At 36.3% G+C, this 21647-nt stretch overlaps 2 protein-coding genes across 3 annotated transcripts; one reads left to right on the top strand and one right to left on the bottom strand.

Annotated features, from left to right (window-relative positions):
* Positions 1–4409, bottom strand: LOC138304732 (ADP-ribosylation factor-like protein 6). Its single transcript, XM_069244979.1, has 2 exons — positions 3516–4409; positions 1–3437 (listed from the first exon to the last, which is right to left on the bottom strand). Exon 1 carries the CDS (start codon positions 4164–4166, stop codon positions 3591–3593), a length of 576 nt encoding a protein of 191 aa, XP_069101080.1. The 5' UTR covers positions 4167–4409; the 3' UTR covers positions 1–3437; positions 3516–3590.
* A 48-nt stretch (positions 4410–4457) lies between these two features.
* On the top strand, positions 4458–21162 carry LOC138304730 (transcription initiation factor TFIID subunit 3-like). 2 transcript variants are annotated; one of them, XM_069244976.1, is made up of 10 exons: positions 4458–4614; positions 6653–6821; positions 8656–8889; positions 10657–10855; positions 11453–12932; positions 13496–13606; positions 14160–14305; positions 17816–18740; positions 19433–19536; positions 19788–21162. In XM_069244976.1, the coding sequence occupies exons 2-10, from the start codon at positions 6656–6658 to the stop codon at positions 19936–19938; spliced, it is 3516 nt and encodes a 1171-aa protein (XP_069101077.1). In that variant the 5' UTR covers positions 4458–4614; positions 6653–6655; the 3' UTR covers positions 19939–21162. The 2 variants fall into 2 exon arrangements, with proteins under 2 accessions (XP_069101077.1, XP_069101078.1); XM_069244977.1 differs by having other exon boundaries at positions 4475–4669.
* The last annotated feature ends 485 nt before the right edge of the window (positions 21163–21647 follow it).

Below are 21647 nucleotides of genomic sequence, written 5' to 3'. Positions count from 1 at the left end.
TATGATTTGTGATGTTTATTATAAGAGGTGCACAATTTCACTTGAATTTCTCAAAATTATACTATATAGATCATATAATCAGAACAATCAAGTTTCAAAAGTAACACTTTTTACAATGACTGAAATTGATATCAGTTGTAAAATAATAAATAACAATTACAGATATTAACAAGATAACCAATACATAATTATACTATAATAAACTAAAGATAGGAAGAAAAAAACACAACTCATACATATCTATACTGGAGTACAAAACCACAGATTCAACTCTTGGACAAGAAAACTTTGAGAACAGAGAAAGCATCTTTTTTCTGCTAAAATCACAGACTTTGACACAGTATTACACCTATACAGAGGTGTATGTATCTCTATAGAGCTGAAAGCCTGTGTGTAAGTTCTGTAATTTGGTTAACTTCTGGTATAGATATACATAAAATTAAAATCCCGAGAGTTTTCGTCAAAAGGGTCAATAACAATTCCAAAGACCAGATATTAGATGGTTAAAATATACTAATGAAAAGCATTGACTTTCATCACCATTACTTTGGTGGTACTCTGCTAAGTGGAGTTGTAAACCTGTGATGAGATGAGTATACTGTATTTGCTGTAATTAGTGCCCAGGGCACTTAAAAAATTGTAACGAAAGGGACGCTTCTCTGTGAACAAAATTAAATTGTTGACAAGTCTGCCATACTTTAACTCTTCCTGTTCTCGTGACACATTAATCTAAACATGAGTATTCCTTTTAACCTTTGAGACACATCATTATGCCTTGATTCACATGTAAAAGACTCTCAAGTTCATATAATGTGGGATACAATGCTGATGTTAGAGACATCACATTTTGAAAAACAAACAACTTCAACGCCTTCTCGAGAAAAGGGTAGGGGCGCTTATTACAACGAATACAGTACACACTAGCCTTAACTAGGAAACAAAGGATGCAGATAGAATATCAAATAAGAAAACAAAACTTTTTTTTTCTTTCGTTAAAATAGCTTTTTTCGCTGAATACATAAATCAAAATAACAGTGGGGTATCGATCGAGATTCCAACGAAGAAGGTACAATCAGATATGTTTGTAATTATGTACATGTATACATATATATGTATATGCCTTGGCAAATGCAACAAAGATGACCCTAACTGCCTAACTTGTTCAGGAACTTTGGGCACTTTTTCAACAACACTGTCACAACTGAAGCTGAAAGGGACATAACTCTATATCTTAGACACCATTGGTGACAGCTAACCGATCTTTTGTACATTTACTGGTACTATTCAAGTTAGTATGAGAGAGAATAAAAACTTAAAAACAAAACTTTAAATTAAAATACTGTAAAAAGTATTTTCTGTAACATTTAATCTTTAGCAAATTAAATCAATTAAAAATTGTGGATAAATGAATGATAACAAATTAGTATGCATGAGTAATCAGGATAACTATGGCAGTTTTATATCTAAACTTAATGTTGTAACAAGAGTGTTTTTTATATTAAAAAGATTTGAATGTTATCACTGTGTATGTTCATACCACATTCTCTAAAGTTCAAGGGCTACTATCACTAAATAAATGTAATATCAACCCTATCTCAAAGTAAAACTGGAGGCAACTCATGAGAAAAAAATGACCAATCACCGGCCCATAGAGACTTCCTTTGAAGATTACCGAGAGAGCCCCGTCTAACTTCAAAGCAACAGTCAAACACAGTGTACCCTTACTCAATTCCTTTGATGTACATCAAAGAATCAAATTACTTGTCATATTCCCTCCAGTTTTACTCTGAAACAGTCCAGAGATGAATATATATATATATATATAATGTCAGTGATAGTAACCCTTAGAGTATAGAGGGTGGTCCATACAATATCTTTTGATATTAAAAGCAATGAATGGACGGATGTACACATAAGGCATCCAGTTTACCGGAGTCTTGACTTTTGGCAATTTCAGAAGTCATGTTTAAGTCAGGTAATATTTTATCAGAAAGATTAATAAAAAAATTAGGCTATGTCAAACAGATGCATGCATGTCTCTTCAACTCAATCAAATTGTGAATCTCATTTCATTAATTTTAATGAATTAAGGTTTATCATATACACTCTCAATCAACATGCAGTCTCCTGGATGGACACACCGATATCGGAGACACAATAAAAAAAGAAAAAATGTCATTGAGATCACATGACTTAACAGATCAATTACCATGTAATTTCAAACACTTCAATAATGTAATGTGGTCTTTCCAACTAAGATTTAGAGATCTTACTATAGTGTTTTTATCTTTATTAAGCACACAATATCACATTTTGGAAACTTAAACGCAGAAGTCAGAGAAAACGAGAAACTTTGCCATTGAGAATTTAGCCAAAAATATACGCAATACAAAAGACAAAAACAAACCAGTAAATGTTTGTATCTACAAGCATTTAACATTATACATATATATACAGATTGTACAAAAATAGACATCTAAAGGTCATTTCATGCATCACAATTACCATCTACCGATGTATATCTAAATATCTTGATACACCTGGCAGGCAAGCTGTACTTTTAGCTTAATACATTATTATATATTAATAATAATAAACTGCTGGAGATGAAGAATATGGTGGTGGTGGGGGGGGGGGGGAGGGGGGGCAAAATTAAGACACAAGATGATAGGTTAAGCTTTGACTGTGAAAAGGTAGCCATATATATACCAGTACATGTAGTTTGATATGAAAAAGACAGGTAATTTTACTAAATTAGAAATCCTCTAGATCTCCATCAAGCCTCATAATCCTGCAGTTATGAAACATGAACAATGTGAATGTACAAATGATGGTTTCTAATTTCTTCAAATCTATGAATCATTTATACTTTACCGCAAATTATTGGGTATTTAATTAGATTTTTTCTCTCACTTTTAATATTGATACTAAGATAACCATCCCTTCATACATCCTCACTACTCAAGAAGTTCAGATCACATACAATCTCTACACCCCTGGACTATCTCATAGAGTTCCGATCACATATGATCTCTACACCCCTGGACTATCTAATAGTAAAAATGAAAAGGCAGCTCTGGGGAACAAATCTGAACCAATCACATGCCTTTGAAGACTTTGAGCAAATGCCCTACTTCAAAACTACACGCTCTTATAAATCTTATCTTATTACCTCTATATAGCTCTTTTACATCAAAGGACTAAATTACATATTCTGTTGCCTCTAATTTTACTATGAGATACTCCAGGGATGTAGAGATTGCAAGTGATTGAAACCCCTGGAGTATAGAGGATGTGCCATCAACACAAGATGACACAATCAATAGATACCAAATTAAACCTAAATCAATCTCAAAAATCTGTTAACAAAATGAAGAGCATTTTCCCATCAATATTTACAACCAAATCTTTTTAATGCAGTAGTTAATTACATGTACATGTTATTGTAGTAATGATTTGTTTGTTTTGTGGTCATGAGCTTATTTCAAATGAAATTTGACAAGTCTCCAATTTACTGTCTCATCTAAGTTCCCTCAAATCAATTTTTCACTGTCATATCAAGAATCATGGAAACAGGCCATGAAAGTATTTCATTTTTTGTTAGACTCTGACAGTTTACTTTTCAATTGATCTGTCAGCCAGTCAAATCCAGAGTCCAAACCTTCTCCAGTTAAAGCATTACTGGCACATATGTGCCACGCTTGGTCTTGTATCTTCTCCAAACCCATTAAATTCGAACATTTGACACTTGACAAGGCGTCTCGCATGTCCATCTTGTTTGCAAAGAAGAGAATCGGTATGCGCTTGCTCTTGATATCTGGACTTTTTAAAACGTGATCCAGCTCATCCTTTGCCACAGTCATTCTCAATTTATCACAACTATCAATCACAAAAATGATTCCGTCACAGTCCTTGAAATAGTGCTCCCATATATTCCTGTACCTCCCCTGTCCCGACATATCGAAAGCCGTGAACTGTAGGGACTTGCTCTTGAACTTCTCTACATTGAAACCAACAGTGGGTGCCACATCGCCAGTCCGTTTTTCCTCTGGCTTCAGCTGCTCTAAAATCGTTGTTTTACCACTGTTGTCCAATCCTATCACAAGCAGTTTCGCTTCTTTCTTCTTAAGTCCCAGAAAATTTGCCAACGATGAAAAAAATCCCATCTTGTGATAAAAGTGAGTCTTACTGCGGGAGCTGCAAACAAATTATGGGTGCGGGTCCAATGTCGTCAGCTTTGAATAATCATGAAACGAATCCACTCTACGAAATATTCCTTCGCCTTTACATTCGTCACATGAGTGGCAGTAAACAAATAAGGCTTGAAATCAGGTTCTACTCAATAAATGTTCGCTTCACCTGCACTAGCATGTCGTCGTTGAGGACTCCATGAAAATATTTCCCATAAGCCCCTGTTTTGAAAATGCCATGTCTTCAATGCGCTTTAATGGAATCTATTTTGTACACTACTTACAAGTTCTAATTCGACGCAGAGTTACATGAAAATGGAGACCGCAATGTTTGTGCATTTGAAGTTTGATTTCAAGCCACCTTCTTATATAAGAGCTATCCACAATGAAGCTTAAACATCCTCTTTAAAGGAAGTATCAAAATGTATGATGTTTACTTATATGCAACCCGTGAATTGTTTTATGTGTAAACTGTTTGGGTAAGAATTAACATTGCAGCTGTCTCATCATCAAAAACATAAAGCAAGTGTGCCTTAATAATTATTTTACCTTCCGTCCTACCATTTAATTTCAAATAATAACAACATCCATGCATTTCATTTTAAACAGCAACAAAAATTAACAGGTTGGGCACAACCCTGCATATCGGTAACAGTTACCCATTTGAGTAATAGTTACCTGTTTGATACTCCAACAATGTTAGAGGTATAGCACGACGAGACACCTTTGGAACATTACGTCGTGTCTAACCTCTAACTTCCGATTGGCCATTTACCCGATGCTGAGGGTAACATTTTCAAAGTTTGGATTGTGACAATATAAAACGTTTAAATCATATTTAAATCGTCATCAATGTCAAATACCTACCTCTTTTTCATAAATCAACAAGTATTTTGACAAAATCAGTCGTAAAATCCATTTAAAACAAATATTTACATCTCCTAACGTAAACTTTCATGACCCAGACAAAACTTCATGATGAAAGCAATCCGGCCGGTAAATAGAAAAAAACGAATCGCAGTCCCCAATACGCTTGATCTGCCTTTACTTTTACTTGCATTCTGCCCACTTGAATTCACGTTCGGTTTTTTGTAGTAACCAGCTGCCATATTTAAAACTAGGTCAAAATGTTAAGGAAGGGATTCATCATATCTAATCCGCTAAAATACTATTTTATGAGGCCTCAAGTTATGGTTTTCCTAGATAAATGGGATAATTAATACCAAAACTGTAAGTACACATCAATGTAATCACTTAGTGCAAGATATATTGATGTTTATTGCACTTTTCCTTCTGCTTTCATCTGACGTCGGAAGCTGCATCAAAGAAATTAGGCCTTCGGAAATGAGAGTCGAGAGTCAGCAAAATAACGTCCGATAATAAAACAGCTGACCAGCCGACTCTCATGTTATGGGAGTACCTGTTTGAGTAATTAATAAGTTACCCAAATGAGGAGTTCTGTGTAAGAAAAATGCATGAAGTAGTTTAAACTTTTTTATCAAAAAAGGGCGTTACAATTTTGACATGGCACCATTTAAACTGACATAACTTAGTACATTATTAATCAAAATGTGACAAACTTTATTGTCTCGATTTTAATTTGGTAAAAGTCACAAACTAAATCACCTCTATTGATTGCTTACTATGGTGCTAAAAATAGAACACAGGTAAAACTCATTCAATCATTACATTTGCACTGAATTTCCCTGATGGCTATACACTGTAGTCAATGGAGAGCACCTAAATTGTCATCTTACAACAATTAATAAAGTTAGACAACAGAATTTGATGTTTTCCCCCACAGAAACATAGAGTCTTGGATCAGTTGTAAGGTATTCTAAAAATTATGATTTGGATTTGGCATTTTTTTGGATAATTCATTCAAGATGTGAACACAACTTGAAATTTTGAATTTATATCGAGCCCGTTTCTGTACCGTATGAATCTTGCCTCGATTGTTAGAGGTTAGTCACAACGTAATGATCAAAAGTGTATCATCTTGCTATACCTCTAACATTGTTTGAGTAATTAAGGGGTAAACAACTGTAAAAATAATAGACTGGTTTGCATATAATACCTAAGTTAGTGTTTTTCCCCGGCCTTAACATGGAAAAGAAACTTGGAACTAAAGGATGTGCTTGTTTCTTGTCAAGCTGTCTTTAATATGTTAAGCAAGTTTCCCAAGCAGATTCTTATGATACCAATTCCGTAGCATAATTAATCATCGATAGTTTTTAATGATGTGCAATCTGATAGCCATTATAATTATAGCTAGCTAAATTGGTAGAGTCTCTGTCTTGAATTCAAGAGTTTCCTATATGAACCTAGTACTACATGTATAGTTAAATCTGGTTTTTACATTTTCAACTCTTTTGTTACAATTATTATAAATAGAATTTAAGTAAATACACATGTATAAAATTATACAATTAATTTGAAACTATTTTTGACCATCCTCTTAGAAAATGGCAGACGAATATTGCCGGAGTGTGTTGCGAGTCAGTCTTGCTCAAATTTGTCAAAATTTGGGATGGAATGCTGCCCAGGCTACACCTCTGGAACTACTAACAGATGTTTTGGAGCGATATCTTCTAGAAGTTGCCAAGGTCACCCATCGTTATTCTGAACAATGTAAAGACTTTTTTTGCTTGTAGTAATTTCATTATAGATTTGAGAGAATCATTTGCCCTTTAGCCTTTTACTTTTAGAAACAATTACAAGTGTTTTAACATTAAGTTGATATTGGCAGATTGTTAATAATAATTTAGTTTGATTATTGCAGCAAAATATATAATAAAAACAAAATATTACCTTTTATATACTGTGGAGAGCAGGAAAATTTTCAGATCACAGTTCAATATCTAAATAATTTCCCGGAGGCTTTTGCTAGATTCCTGCTATTTTTAGGTCACCTGTGACGAAGTCTCAAGTGACCTATTCTAATCGCCTTTTGTCCGTCGTCGTCCGTCGTATGGCGATAAACAATTTACTTTTTCGACTTCTTCTCCAAAACTACAGAACCAAATTTGTTGAAATTTTGCAGAAACCTTCCATAGCCAAAGGTCAACTAAAATTGTGAATTATATGCTCCCAGCCCCCCAGGGGCCTGAGGGGTGGGGCCAAAAGGGGTCAAATAGGCTAAAACTTCAAAAATCTTCTTCTGAAATTCCAGAAATGGTAGAATCAAATACTCTTCATAGATTAAAAGGTCTTGAGGTCCTTTACAAAAATTGTGAATTATATGACCCTGGGGTTTCACGTTCCCCCCTAGGGAGGGGGTCAAGTTTGCCATAGTTTATATAGGGAAAACACATTTTTGAGTATTATTTGGTCATTTGTAATAGGAAATAAGTCAAATGTTGTCAGAATTATCAGTATGAGAAGGCCATTGAATCCTATTAACAATTTTTCCACGACTGACCCCCAGGGGCCTGAGAGGTTGGGCCAAAAGGGGTCAAATAGGCTAAAACTTCAAAAATCTTCTTCTGAAATTCCAGAAATGGCAGAATCAAATACTCTTCATAGATTGAAAGGTCTTGAGGTCTTTTACAAAAATTGTGAATTATAAGACCCTGGGGTCTCACGTTCCCCCCTGGGGAAGGGGGTCAAGTTTACTATAGTTTATATAGGGAAAACATGTTTTTGAGCATTATTTGGTCATGTGTAATAGGAAATGAGTCAAACTTTGTTAGAATTATTAGCCTGAGATAGTATTTTAACATCATATCCATATTGGTCCTGGCTGACCCCCAGGGGCCAGAGGGTGGGGCCAAAATTGGTCAAAATGGCTGAAATATCAAAAGTCTCCTTCTGAATTTACAAATTTGATGGATCCAAATACTCTTAATAGATTGGAAGGTCTTTTTAAGGCCCTTTACAAAAATTGTGAATTTCATGGCCCTGGCATCTCAGACTGATTAGGGGTCAAATCTATTTTAATTGATATTGGAAAAATACATTTATGAGCATTATTTGCTTAATTTTCAATAGGTCAAACTTGGTTAGAATTATTACCCTGTGATAGCATTTTAGCATCATATCCATATTGGTCCTGGCCAACCTCCAGGGGTAGATGGGCGGGGCCAAAAGGGGTCAAAATGACTAAAATAAGGGGAAAAAAATCTTCTGAATTTACAGATTTGATGGAACCAGATACTCTTCATAGATTGAAAAGTCAGTTATAAAATCACTGACTGGTTTCAAGGGCCTGGTGGGCCAATAGATAGTGTTTTTGTGTCTTTGTTTCATTCTGTATCCGAACTCGGGTGACCGCTAAGGCCCATGGGCCTCTTGTTGTGTTTAATGCATGATTCATGGATAGTCATGTTATGTGATATTACAAAGAAGGTTTGAATTGTAATAGAGATTTATATGTGTGTAGGAACAATGTAATAGTGAAAATTTCATGTTTATCTGAAAAAGTGATGAAGAGTGACATGCACTTTTGTTTAAATTTTTATCACAGTTGGTAGAACTGATCCGAACTTGGATGACTTAGGTTTAGCGTTCAGACACCTTGGGGTACAGCTTGGAGAATTAGAAGACTACGTTCAACATGTGGACCCGTTGCCTTTCGCTCAGGACGTTGTGTCCTTTCCTGCTCCAAAGAGAAACAATCTTCGGTTTCCCAGAGCGGATAGCAGAGAAGTGCTACAGAGAGAAGAACATGTGCCTGAGCACCTCCCTCCTATGTTTCCTGGTTTGTACCAAAATTGTAATACAGTATTGTTAATAATTAAAATGTCATATGATGTGAAGAAATGTCATTATAATCAATCTGTTTAAAAGAATAAAAAAAAGAAAGAAGAACATTTTTAAGAGAGTAAAAAATATGTGTTAAACAAACATGTCATCAGGTGATAAAAGATAATAGCTCCAATCATTAATATACCAATATAAATAAATCTGAAGCTTTCTTCCTGTTTTAAACTTATCCTAGTAACACTTCAGCTTTCCAGAGTCATAAAGTCAATGGCATATAAATCTGACACAAGAAGTTTTTTGAGTATTTTGACATTTTGACTGACGTGAGAATTGTTCCCAAAAAAAAACCTTTTCAATGATAAGTACATGTGTGGGGGATGGGGGAGCTAGTCATACGGTAATTTTACAAGGGACTACATTTATTTGAATATGATATAATGGTACTTGTTTGCGGTATTAAAGTATTTTGACTGTCGCCAGAATTATTCCCAAAACAAAACTTTTTCAATAATAAGTACAGTCAAACCTTGATGATTCGAACTCGGATGAATCAAATTTCTCGCTGTATTGAACTTTATGTCTGGTCCCGAATTTCTTCACTATATAACATTACTAACTAACCCATGTATGAATCGAAGTTCTCGACGTATCGAACTTTTTTCATGGACCATTTGTTATAGAATCATAGGTAACTGACACTCGATGATTCGAATAAAAATTTACCTGTACAGATCAGGTGTTCGCCGATACCCCGCGGCATGCTGTCACACCTATGTTACCTATGTTGCTGTCTCGCGACGGCCCTTCGCCGGACAATAGGGATTATAACAGCTTGTGTTGCTTACTTGATATCATCAAGATAATTAATGTCACTGATCAGGCCGATACCCTGTGCTTTGTTTTTTCAAGCTGATTTATTAAATCATTAGTACGGCAAAGATACAGTTTGTCGTTTTTGATGTTCGCCACCACCATTGGTAGCGGTTTGTATAATTTACGGAACATAAATAGCGAGCCACATTCTTAGTTACTCATAACCAAAACTGTTACATTGCAAAACTTTGGCATAAATACTGGAGCAAATCGATCATTCTAAATCGAAGTATTTTGTAGGTGTTGTAGCGCTTTCGGTTCCTCCTTTTAAGTTTCGTTTTTACAACGTGTTTTCGTTTTTATATTCATTCCGTAATATTAACCATCGCTTAAATAGTCACCAAACGAACACATGTACATGGGTTAGGCCTTGTACACATAAGTCTTGTTTATAATATACATATGTATTGCTAACGATAGCAATACATGTGATTAATTGCATACTTCGTTTTTATTTTGTTTTGCTTGTGGTAAATACAATGATTATAAATTGTTTACGGAACGGAGACGTTATGTACACAAAGTTGGTCATGGTAAAAAAAACATCGGTCTAATTTCGACCATGAATAATTCGAAGTCTAGATGTTTAGAAGTTTTTCTGACGGTCCCTTGAACTTCGATACACCGAGGTTTGACTGTACATGTGTAATCATGTACTTTACATTAAACAAACTTTCAAACTTTCCTTCATGATAAAAATAAATGTGTGAAAGTCTGACTCTGCAAATAGATATCTCCCTAAATACACTATAATGTATTTCCATTAATTTCTAAATATGGGAAAGTAGATTTACACCAATTTACTTTGTAATGGAAAACATAAAATTTGATAGCCGCAAAAAAAAAAATTGGTAATGATTTTATACCACATATAACACTGATGTTTCAGAAGAGATTGAGCCAGCCCACTCCCCTACCCCACATGTGCAGCCTGCTGACAATGGTTTGCTGGCACCCCCTCCTACCACGCCCATGGCGGCCTCGCCCTCAGATATACAGGTGGACGGACCCGCTGTTAGTCCAGGGCTGTCCGACAAACGTCTGCTGACCAGTCCTCCATCAGGGGGACCGCCATCCAAAAGGATCAGGTAAGCAGGGTTGTGATGTATTTTACATCTCTTTCTAACAATGTGACAATCTGAAGTGTTGTCAGGTTTTGGTGGCAGGGAGAATTGACCAATCTTTGGGTTTTTTCATACAAACTGGTCGTTATTGACAGGTGGTCATTATACACAGGCTGTCGTTTGACCTGGTTTAACTGTATCACTGAATGTGTTTTGTGTGGTTACTCTTAAAAGATTACTTATAAATGTAATTGTGTGACTTTTTGTCAATAAGATGTTTCCAAATTTAAAGAATGTCTTTCCAGACTGATTAAAATATGTTATATGTAAGTCAAGAGGAGAAAACCACTGCACACCATTTTATATAATGGATTCACTTGTAGATGGTTCCATGGCCATGGCTGTTAATAGTGTACTTATTTGTCTGTTCCATCTTACATATTACATAGTTACCTCCCTTGCAAGTAGGTATCAATTGTATGATGTAACACTTGCAAACACCTGAATCAATTCCTAACCACAAGGGCAGATAACTCTAATGTGCAAATTCAGAATATGCCACTGATCCCCTTTTCTATTCATTTTGATTATGAACACTTGCTAAATATTATCTCTCTTCAGACTGACCAATCTACCAGAAGAGGCTGCCCATTCTCAGTATGAGATGAAGAGCATGGCCATGAATGTCGCTGGTGAAGTGATGCCGACAGGAGGCTATATTGGCAAACTTCCTGATGCCAAAACACCACCTCAGGGCTTTCCAAAAAGGTTTCCAAAGGACAATACTCGTGGTTCGTCTTCCAAATCAGCACCTTTGTTATCCGTTGCCAGAGATATCCTTAGTGAGCTAAATAGTAAAAAGGATTCAAATGAAGGCTCCCAGAAAAAAGACAAGGATAAAAGTTATTCAAATTCATCTTCAAAAAAGAGTGGAGTAAAGAAAAAATCTAATAATGGATCGGAAAAGAAGGATATATCCAAGAAGAATAGTAAAGTTAAAAAGAACTTACTAACTCCGAAACCAAGGTCCAGGTCTAGATCAAAATCTCCCGCTAGGGCTAAAAGTCCGAAGGGTGGGGGGAATAAGAAGGGACAGAATAAGGTGCCGAGCGATAGTGGTGCTGGGCTCTTCTCAGAGACTATTATGTTAGAGAGACAGAAAGGACCAGACAAAGTTAGGGCTAGTTCTCCTGTCATCAAGAATAAAGATGAGCCGCTGAACATGGTGATTTCTTCTAATAAGAATAAGGATTCACCTAGGTCTACTCCACTGGACTTGAGTTTTAAAAAGGTTAGCAAGCCTACTGACCTAGAGGAGAAGAAACGTCGACTTGATGCTATTCAGAGTTCTATTGATAGTGTTTTAAGGAAATCAGCATTAAGTGCACCAGAGTGTGATCCCGATATCTCAGACAAGATGTTTGCTCCATTAGAAATGGAGGAAGATATAGAAGAACCTAGAATAACGGAAAAAGTGAAAGTAGAAGAAGGCTCTAAGCCAGTAGATAAATTGAAGGAGTTTAGTACTAGTTCGTCTATAGACGATACTATAAACGCTGTGATAGGATCAGTAGATAGAACAGATACACCAACTACCCCTGTATCATTGAAAGAGGATGCGGTGGATTCTAGTGCTATCATATCACCTCCTGATCTTCCATCACCACCAGTCGTCACAACACCAGGGTCACAAACGTCTCCTCGTAAAAAAGGGAGACCACCTAAAAAGAAATCAAAAGGAAACAAAAAACCTGGGACACCACCTTTTGCACCACCTGTGGTGGCAGAACAAATACCACCTGTGGAGCCCAGGTCTCCGAAAGACGAAAAGTTTGCAGTGTTTGACTTTCCGGAGAGTCCACCGATGCGATCTATTTCAAAACCTACTGTGGCCCCACCAGCTGCGCCACCACCTGTGGTAACTCCTAGAAGTCCTAGTCCACCTCCGCCTGTGGTTGAGTCTGCTCCGGTGGTGCCAGAGGAACCACATCCACCGCCAGCAGAAGAATCGCTCGTCAAAGTTGAGGTCGATGACACTGCTCAAGTGACACCAACACCAGAAAAAAGTCACAGCAAAGAAAAGGAGAAGCATAAGTCCAAGGTGAGGTTTCAACTGAATGTTTCTGATAAGATTGAAACTTTTATCTGTCGCTATAGAGACTCAGTCTTTTTACTTTCCAGGTTAATACTTGCACATCAGTGAAAATTTGATTTCCACAATCTATTTAATGTGCAAGATTGTGCAAACTTCGATCTTCTCATTTAAGTTTATATTTTATTATCCAATCAAAAATGATAAGGTAGGATGAAAATTTATTTGATATAAGGTACCCATGTTACTCTTTCATTTCAAGTTATGTTGAGTTTCCAGTATTTAACCTAATGTGTAACATTATTGGTATTTCTGAAAGAATACTATCGTTTTGATGGGTGCATATGGGGCCTTCCTTAAAAAATTACTTGATACGTGTATATTGTCAGAATTTTATGTCAACATTTTTTTTTTAATTTTAAAGTCTTTTAAACAAACAGTACTGGTATTTTAAGGATGAAAAATGTGCTATTTTTCCAGTTCAAAAGCTACCGCCCCCTAAATTATCACTTATTCAAATAATTGCGATCTATAGGTCATTGTGGTCAATATTTACTTTCATAATTTTTCAGGAGCATAAAAAAGAAAAGAAGGAGAAGAAAAAGGACAAAGAAAAGAAGAAAAAGAACAAAGATAAGGATCGGGACAAAGAGAGAAGTAAACACAAAGACAAGAGTAGCAAGGTATCTTTATGGTCAAATCATTCCTGACAACACAATTAATTAGCCATAAATTAGCTATCGAAGAGAAGGGGGCTTATGGAATCACCCTGGCATTGACACCAGCGGTAATTAAGGTTTTGGAACAAGTTGTGTATAAGAAGCGTTATCTGTAAAAGGCAATATTGATTTCTTCATTGATATAGGATTAGAAGTGTTGTGACAGGTATGAACAATCATTTTAAGGATGAAAATGATGGATTTTGAAAATTTCAAGAGGCCAAGTGGGCCAAAAATACCAGGTTAAGGTTTTGGTGCAAATAACCTGTTTTGATAATGTTAATACCCCCAAGGCCAATAGGCTTAAATGTACCCATGTAATTAAGTTCTTTTTTTTCAGATCAGTTCTTTGAGTTATGGATATTTGTCTGAATTATTACAATTCCTGGGATTCTGATTTCTCAACAAACTGTACACTGTATTCTAATGTGCATACGGATGAGATCAGTATAAGTGTTTGTGTTGCTATAGCATTCATTCTTGATTTGTCATTTTAACCTTCTCTATTTTATTTCAGTCACCCAGCACTTTCCCTGCTGGTTTGACGAAACTGAAGATCCGTCTGGGTAGTTCACCTTTCTCTTCAACTGTGACATACAGTTCAGAAGCCAAGGATAGATCTCCATCTGGTTCACCAGCACAGAGGCCAGAGATACCCAAACTGTGAGTCACATTTGAAGTAATAATGCAACACAAACAATCTGATTGAAATACAGACCCTTATTATCACTTTGTATCATAGAGGATCTATCTGACAACATTCTGATACGGGTCACATTCCAGGGCTTTTTTTCAACATGATTTTGGGCCGAAAATTGGCCCCATTCCCCATGGCAAAACCTCTAAATTTTTCCCTATTAAATTTCTCAAAATCAAAATTTCTTGAAAACTATCCAAATATATTGCATGAACTTAGTTGGTTAAGACCTAAACTATTTGTGAATAGCCTTCAGAAAAGTACATAAACTACATTGGAAATGAAAACAAATCTTCTTTGTTATGCTTTATTTCATATTCCATAATTTTTCCCAAATCCTGGTTTTGTCGCTTATTTTTCCAAATTCAAAGCCACAGGCCCCATTCCCAAAGCAGTGAGAAAAAGCCCTGCATTCTGATGACCTTTCAGGTTGATCAATCAAATTACTACCTCAAAATTTCTTGTTAACAAGGACAAAATAGTTTGAAAGAGCTGTAGTCATCTTGACCAAAGTGTACAACATAGATACATGTATATGCATGCTGTGATAAAATTTTGTATTCAGTTGATGTAGCTAGGCGGTGAAAGTGTATTTGAACTGATGTACAGGGAGTATAAAGGTCACAGGGAATATAAAGGTCACAACCACAGGGAGTATAAATTAAAGGTCACATGGAGTATAAATTTCACTGGGAGTAAACAGGTTACAGGGAGTATAAAGGTCACAACCACAGGGAGTATAAAGGTCACAGGGAGTATAAAGGTCACAATCACAGGGAGTATAAAGGTCACAGGGAATATAAAGGTCACAACCACAGGGAGTATAAAGGTCACAGGGAGTATAAAGGTCACAATCACAGGGAGTATAAAGGTCACAGGGAATATAAAGGTCACAACCACAGGGAGTATAAAGGTCACAGGGAATATAAAGGTCACAATCACAGGGAGTATAAAGGTCACAGGGAATATAAAGGTCACAATCACAGGGAGTATAAAGGTCACAGGGAATATAAAGGTCACAATCACAGGGATTAAGGCACAGGAATATAAAGGTCACAACCACAGGGAGTATAAGTCACAGGGAGTATAAAGGTCACAGGAAATAAGCAAACACAGGGAGTATAAAGGTCACAACCACAGGGAGTATAAAGATCACATGGAGTATAAATTTCACTGGAGTAAACAGGTAACAGGGAGTATAAAGGTCACAACCACAGGGAGTATAAAGGTCACAGGGAATATAAAGGTCACAACCACAGGGAGTATAAAGGTCACAGGGAGTATAAAGGTCACAACCACAGGGAGTATAAAGGTCACAGGGAATATAAAGGTCACAATCACAGGGAGTATAAAGGTCACAGGGAGTATAAAGGTCACAACCACAGGGAGTATAAAGGTCACAGGGAATATAAAGGTCACAATCACAGGGAGTATAAAGGTCACAGGGAATAAAAAGGTCACAATCACAGGGGGGTATAAAGGTCACAGGGAATAAAAAGGTCACAATCACAGGGAGTATATAAAGGTCACAGGGAGTATATAAAGGTCTTAGGGAGTATAAATTTCACGGGGAGTAAACAGGTCACATGGAGTATAAAGGTCACAGGGTGTATAAAAGTCACAGGGAGTATAAAGGTCACAGGGAGTATAAGTCACAGGGTGTATAAAGGTCACAGGGTGTATAAAAGTCACAGGAAGTAAACAGATCACAGGGAGTATAAAGGTCACAGGGAATATAAAGGTCACAAGGTGTATAAAGGTCACAGGGAATGTAAATGTAACAGGGAGTAAACAGGTCACAGGGAGTATAAAGGTCACAGAGAGTATAAAGAGCACATGGTGTATAAAGGTCACAGGGAGTATACAGGTCACAGGGAGTTTACAGGTTACTGGGAGTATAAAGGTCACAGGATGTAGAAAGGTCACAGAAAGTATAAAGGTCACAGGGAGTATAGGGAGTAAAGGTTACCAGAACATGATCTGTAATGGGACATATCAAATCCTCTGTGTAACACGATAATATTTTAATCAGATTGCTAATACAAATATTCCAACAATAGTATCCATGAGAAAATTGTTTCTACATTCAATATTCAGTTTAGCCTATAGCTTCCTATAAAGGTCACAGGGTGTATAAAAGTCACAGGGGAGTATAAAGGTCACAGGGAGTATAACTCACAGGGTGTATAAAGGTCACAGGGTGTATAAAAGTCACAGGAAGTAAACAGATCACAGGGAGTATAAAGGTCACAGGGAATATAAAGGTCACAAGGTGTATAAAGGTCACAGGGAATGTAAATGTAACAGGGAGTAAACAGGTCACAGGGAGTATAAAGGTCACAGAGAGTATAAAGAGCACATGGTGTATAAAGGTCACAGGGAGTATACAGGTCACAGGGAGTTTACAGGTTACTGGGAGTATAAAGGTCACAGGATGTAGAAAGGTCACAGAAAGTATAAAGGTCACAGGGAGTATAGGGAGTAAAGGTTACCAGAACATGATCTGTAATGGGACATATCAAATCCTCTGTGTAACACGATAATATTTTAATCAGATTGCTAATACAAATATTCCAACAATAGTATCCATGAGAAAATTGTTTCTACATTCAATATTCAGTTTAGCCTATAGCTTCCTATTTTACTACCTTATACTATTTGAGTTGCTACCAAATAAAAAGTGAATGGATTTTATAATAAACAAGAGCTGTTGGAGAACAGCAAAGCTCGCCTTTTCAGAAGAAGTTGATGTTCAAGTATTTACTATTTAAACATGGAAATATGACAAATTAACAGACTCAAAAAAAACCTAAAGGGCCCCAAATTGGTTGTATTATCACGTTCAGCATCCATACACATTAGGAAAATAAAATCATAAACATTTATGATGACTTATGCTTAAACAATAGACAAAATAGAAACTTGCTCAAAAACTTTAACATGGAAATATGACAAATTAACAGACTCAAAAAAAACCTAAAGGGCCCCAAATTGGTTGTATTATCACGTTCAGCATCCATACACATTAGGAAAATAAAATCATAAACATTTATGATGACTTGAGCTTAAACAATAGACAAAATAGAAACTTGCTCAAAAACTTTAACATGGAAATATGACAAATTAACAGACTCAAAAAAAAACCTAAAGGGCCCCAAATTGGTTGTATTATCACGTTCAGCATCCATACACATTAGGAAAATAAAATCATAAACATTTATGATGACTTAAGCTTAAACAATTGACGAAACAGAAACTTGCTCAAAAACTTTAACGTGAAATGGGACGCCGACGCTGACGCCGACGCCGGGACGACAACTTTAGCTCCCCCTATTCTTCAAATAGGCGAGCTAAAAAGGAAACTTGAGTTTTTTCACACTTTTGAAATTGATGTTATATTTGTGCTGTAATTAGATACACAATATCCAAATTGAAAAAAGTAATTTTATTGTTTGTAATGTACTCTGTTTTTGTAGGGTTATCAAACCTATGCCTCCTCTTCCATCGAGTCAGGAGAAGGGATCTGACTCGCCAAAGTCATCTAGCAGCAGTAAATCCAGTAAAAAAGAGGGTAAATCCAAAAAGGATGTTAGCCATATTGTGGTAAAGAAGGAGGCAGTGCCAGAAAAGTTACCTCCAACTCCACCAGCCATAGCCAGAACACCATCCCCAGCACCAGTCGCGGCCAAAACACCCTCACCTGTAAAGAAGACTCCTTCACCTGTTCCCATAAAACGTGAACCTTCTCCAGTACCTCCTCCAAAACCCGCAACTCCTGTTCCAACACCAAAATCTGCTATAACTGTACCGAAATTTGTAGGTTCAGATTCACCTGAGCGAAGTTCTTATGAAGGGCCACCTGTCCTCAAAATGGAGATGATTGAGGAACCACCAGTGTTGACACCACAACCCTCTCCCCGCCGCCACCAGACTCCAACACCACCTCCTGCCCGGAATCCAACTCCACCTAGAGTTCCTACCATTAAATCTTCTCCCGTTCCTAGTCCTAAACATTCCCCATCACCAAGCAGGCGTGAATACTCCCCTTCCCCGCCCAGGGTTAACTCCCCACCCACTTCAGCCTTCACCTCCAAGTCAATGTCATCCTCTCCGGTGAAGACGCCTTCACCTTCTCGGACCCGTACACCTTCCCCAATTCCTTCACTTCCTCCGTCACCAATACATCAGCCCTCACCATCTCCAACACCTACGAAGCCGCCAACACCATCCCCTACTCCCACACCAGCACACTCTCCTTCTCCGGGTCCTCTGGTCATCAAGGAAGCCCCTGTTATCCCACCGATGCCACCACCATCCATTGGAACTGCATCACAGGCCGCTGTGTCTGCCAAGACAGCCCTGCAAAGAACTGTCACATCAGAGACAATTGGAAGCTTCATCGTAAGTTATCCTTCTGGTCAAACATATTTCATAAATGTAAAATGTCAATCTGATTAAAATACAGATCCTTATTATCACTACCTTTGATAAGAGGATCTGAGAACATCCCATTAGGGGTCACGTCAAGATGACCTTTTGAAATGGCCAATCAAATTGGCACTGCCAGAATCTTGACTGGGGACGAAAGAGTTTGAAAAAGCTGTCTAAATTATTTTCGTGTATGTAGTCATCTCGCCCGAAGTGCACAACAAAGCTAATTGCATATGTTTACTGGGACGAAAAGACGATTTCAATTGATGTTGTAAGGTGTAGAAACTGCATGTGCTCTGAAGTACACATGGTATAAAGGTCACCTGGACGTGACCCCTTATGGGATATTGTCAGATTCTCTATTGAACAGAGTGGTTATAAGGATCTGTGTTTTAATCAGATTGGTAAAATGTAGGAGATAAAAACAAATAAAGTCTTTTTTTTTCATAGTTTCACCATTTTAGGATAAGTATGATAAAGTTTTTGTCTCTGTGGAAAGAAAATTTGCTAACATGGTGATAATAGTTCAGTTAATCAGTTACTACTACATATTACTGATGAAATAATTATCTGAGTAACATCACACTTTCTCCACTACATGTACATTGGTGTGTGGGTTTTGTCACCTGATTCAAGTTAATCTATTAAATGTATCATTTCAGGATGCCTCATCAGGAGAAAAGATCTGGATCTGTCCCGCTTGTAAACGACAAGACGATGGCAGTCCGATGGTTGGTTGTGATATCTGTGACGACTGGTATCATTGGTAAGAGATAACTTAAATAACATCTTAAATAGTGAAAATATGACCCAATGATTAAAACAACAAAACTCATTTTTTTGCTCTGATTCAAGTATATCTTCATTTTCTTTCATTATTGTCATTGTTATAGAACCGATCAATTGTTTTGCTTTTATTGTGTTTTGTTAATTCCTCAAATAAGAATAAAATTCTGAATTAAAGGGTTGTTTCTTATAGGGAATATGTAATGTTGATGGATGTTTCTTCCTTTGTAGGGAATGTATCGGGATTAACAAGGAACCAGAAGAAGACAGTTGGTATTGTAACAAGTGTGTAGCCCCTACAAGGAAACCTTCCAAACGTGGGCGGGGCAGTGGGCGTGGCAGAGGAAGAGGTCGAGGCAGGAAAAAATCTCTCAAAGACTGATGTTATAGGACTCGAGGGGACATGTTGCTATCATTTAATTATCAAAACCAAAAGGCATGATGGAATATTGATGTAGAATTTAATTTTAAACACGGAAAATATTTTAGTAGAATTTAAACGGGATGGTGCTCAACTACAAAATAACTATAATTGATGACTCAACACTATAGTATAGTGTAATACATTGATGTTATGGATAATGCCGATTTTGATTTATATAAGGCTTTTGGTGCATGTAAAGATGCAAGAAGAAATAACAAGGTGCATATTTAGCATGGATCGATATAAAATAAAATTAGTTTTGTTTACAATTTACTAAAAATCCAAAGGATCAATTTATCTAGAATTCTAATTCATGAGTAACAGGCACATGTAACATAGATTCAGAATGGTGATGCTTTGTTGGAATTCCTACCAGGAAACCTCAATATCCATTTTGAAATGCCCCCATCCAGTGAATTTATTTTTCCCCCAAAAAAATTCAACCTGTATGAATTTTACCGAATGATTTGCTTGTATGTTTCCCATTGTTGGTATTTATTACATGTATATGGCAGCTGTTTTTCATATTGAAAAGTCTGTTTCTATAAATTTTGTGGTACATTTCTTCTATTAAATTACTCTTGTAGTACATTTCTTGCACTATTTTAATTACTTTTACATTATGTTTAACATTTAATTACTTTGATTCAGATGTAAATTTCTGATGTTAAACCACATTGAAGTTCATTTCCTAAATTTAATCAATTTCTTTCATTAAACTACTAAGTACATATGAATTACCAGGTGTTAAGTTATGAGTCTACGAAAGCTTCTTTAAAATATCAACAAACATGCATATTCTTGTATATTACAGAGTTATCTGCCCTTGTGTGTTGAAACTGATTGTTAGGCCATGTATTTAGGAGTGTAAGATAATATTTCAGAGAAAACAATATAATTTTTTACTCCCACAGTAAAGATATTACAATGCATACCTACCAACAAGGGAGACAACTCTGCAGTATGTAAAAACGGAAGTTTCTGTCTGTAGACAGCCATCTGTTAAAATGTCTAGGTCTGGTGTATGAGTCAAAAGAAACTTTAGCTATTAAACCTGCTCAGATTGGTGTTCCAGGCATCAACACTAAACAAGTTAGATAATTACATTATATTTACTTTTCAATCATGCAATTATATTGTTAAGAAGATAATTTAATTCTTAATAAATGTTTTCTTATGGAATCATTGAGTTTTTCCTACATTGTGCTATCCTTTCACAGGAAATTAGAAGGAAAGTCTGATTGTGTTCATTCGTATTTATTGAATTACAATTTGTTATTATTTTATAGTTTAGATATTTTCTCATTTTATTTACTATGAAGTTTCACTTTTAGGTAAAAAGTAAAATGAACTTCTTGATGATAAATTATCATGTATACCATTGTATTAAAATTGTATACAGTATCTTGTAATTGTTTTATTATTTTTTAGCCTTGTAAACAGGATATAGTAAATATATGGTGCTCAGTTTCTTCACCCCATGTCAGTACAACTCCAATTGTTACAGTACAGTGTGATAAAAGAAGGGAAACAACAAGAGATCCATGCACATTATTGGTCACCAGAGTTCTAAATTATTAAAACCAAAGTTAATTATTTGTCCCACCTTTTAACTGCTTGCTGTTTGTACATTTTACATCTGATCTAAGTTCTCCAAATCTCTTTGT

The sequence above is a fragment of the Argopecten irradians genome, chromosome 12 (assembly GCF_041381155.1).
Source record: "Argopecten irradians isolate NY chromosome 12, Ai_NY, whole genome shotgun sequence".
NCBI lineage: Eukaryota > Metazoa > Mollusca > Bivalvia > Pectinida > Pectinidae > Argopecten > Argopecten irradians.
Note: the sequence above shows the minus strand (reverse complement) of the source record. Positions and strands in the feature narration are given on the sequence as shown.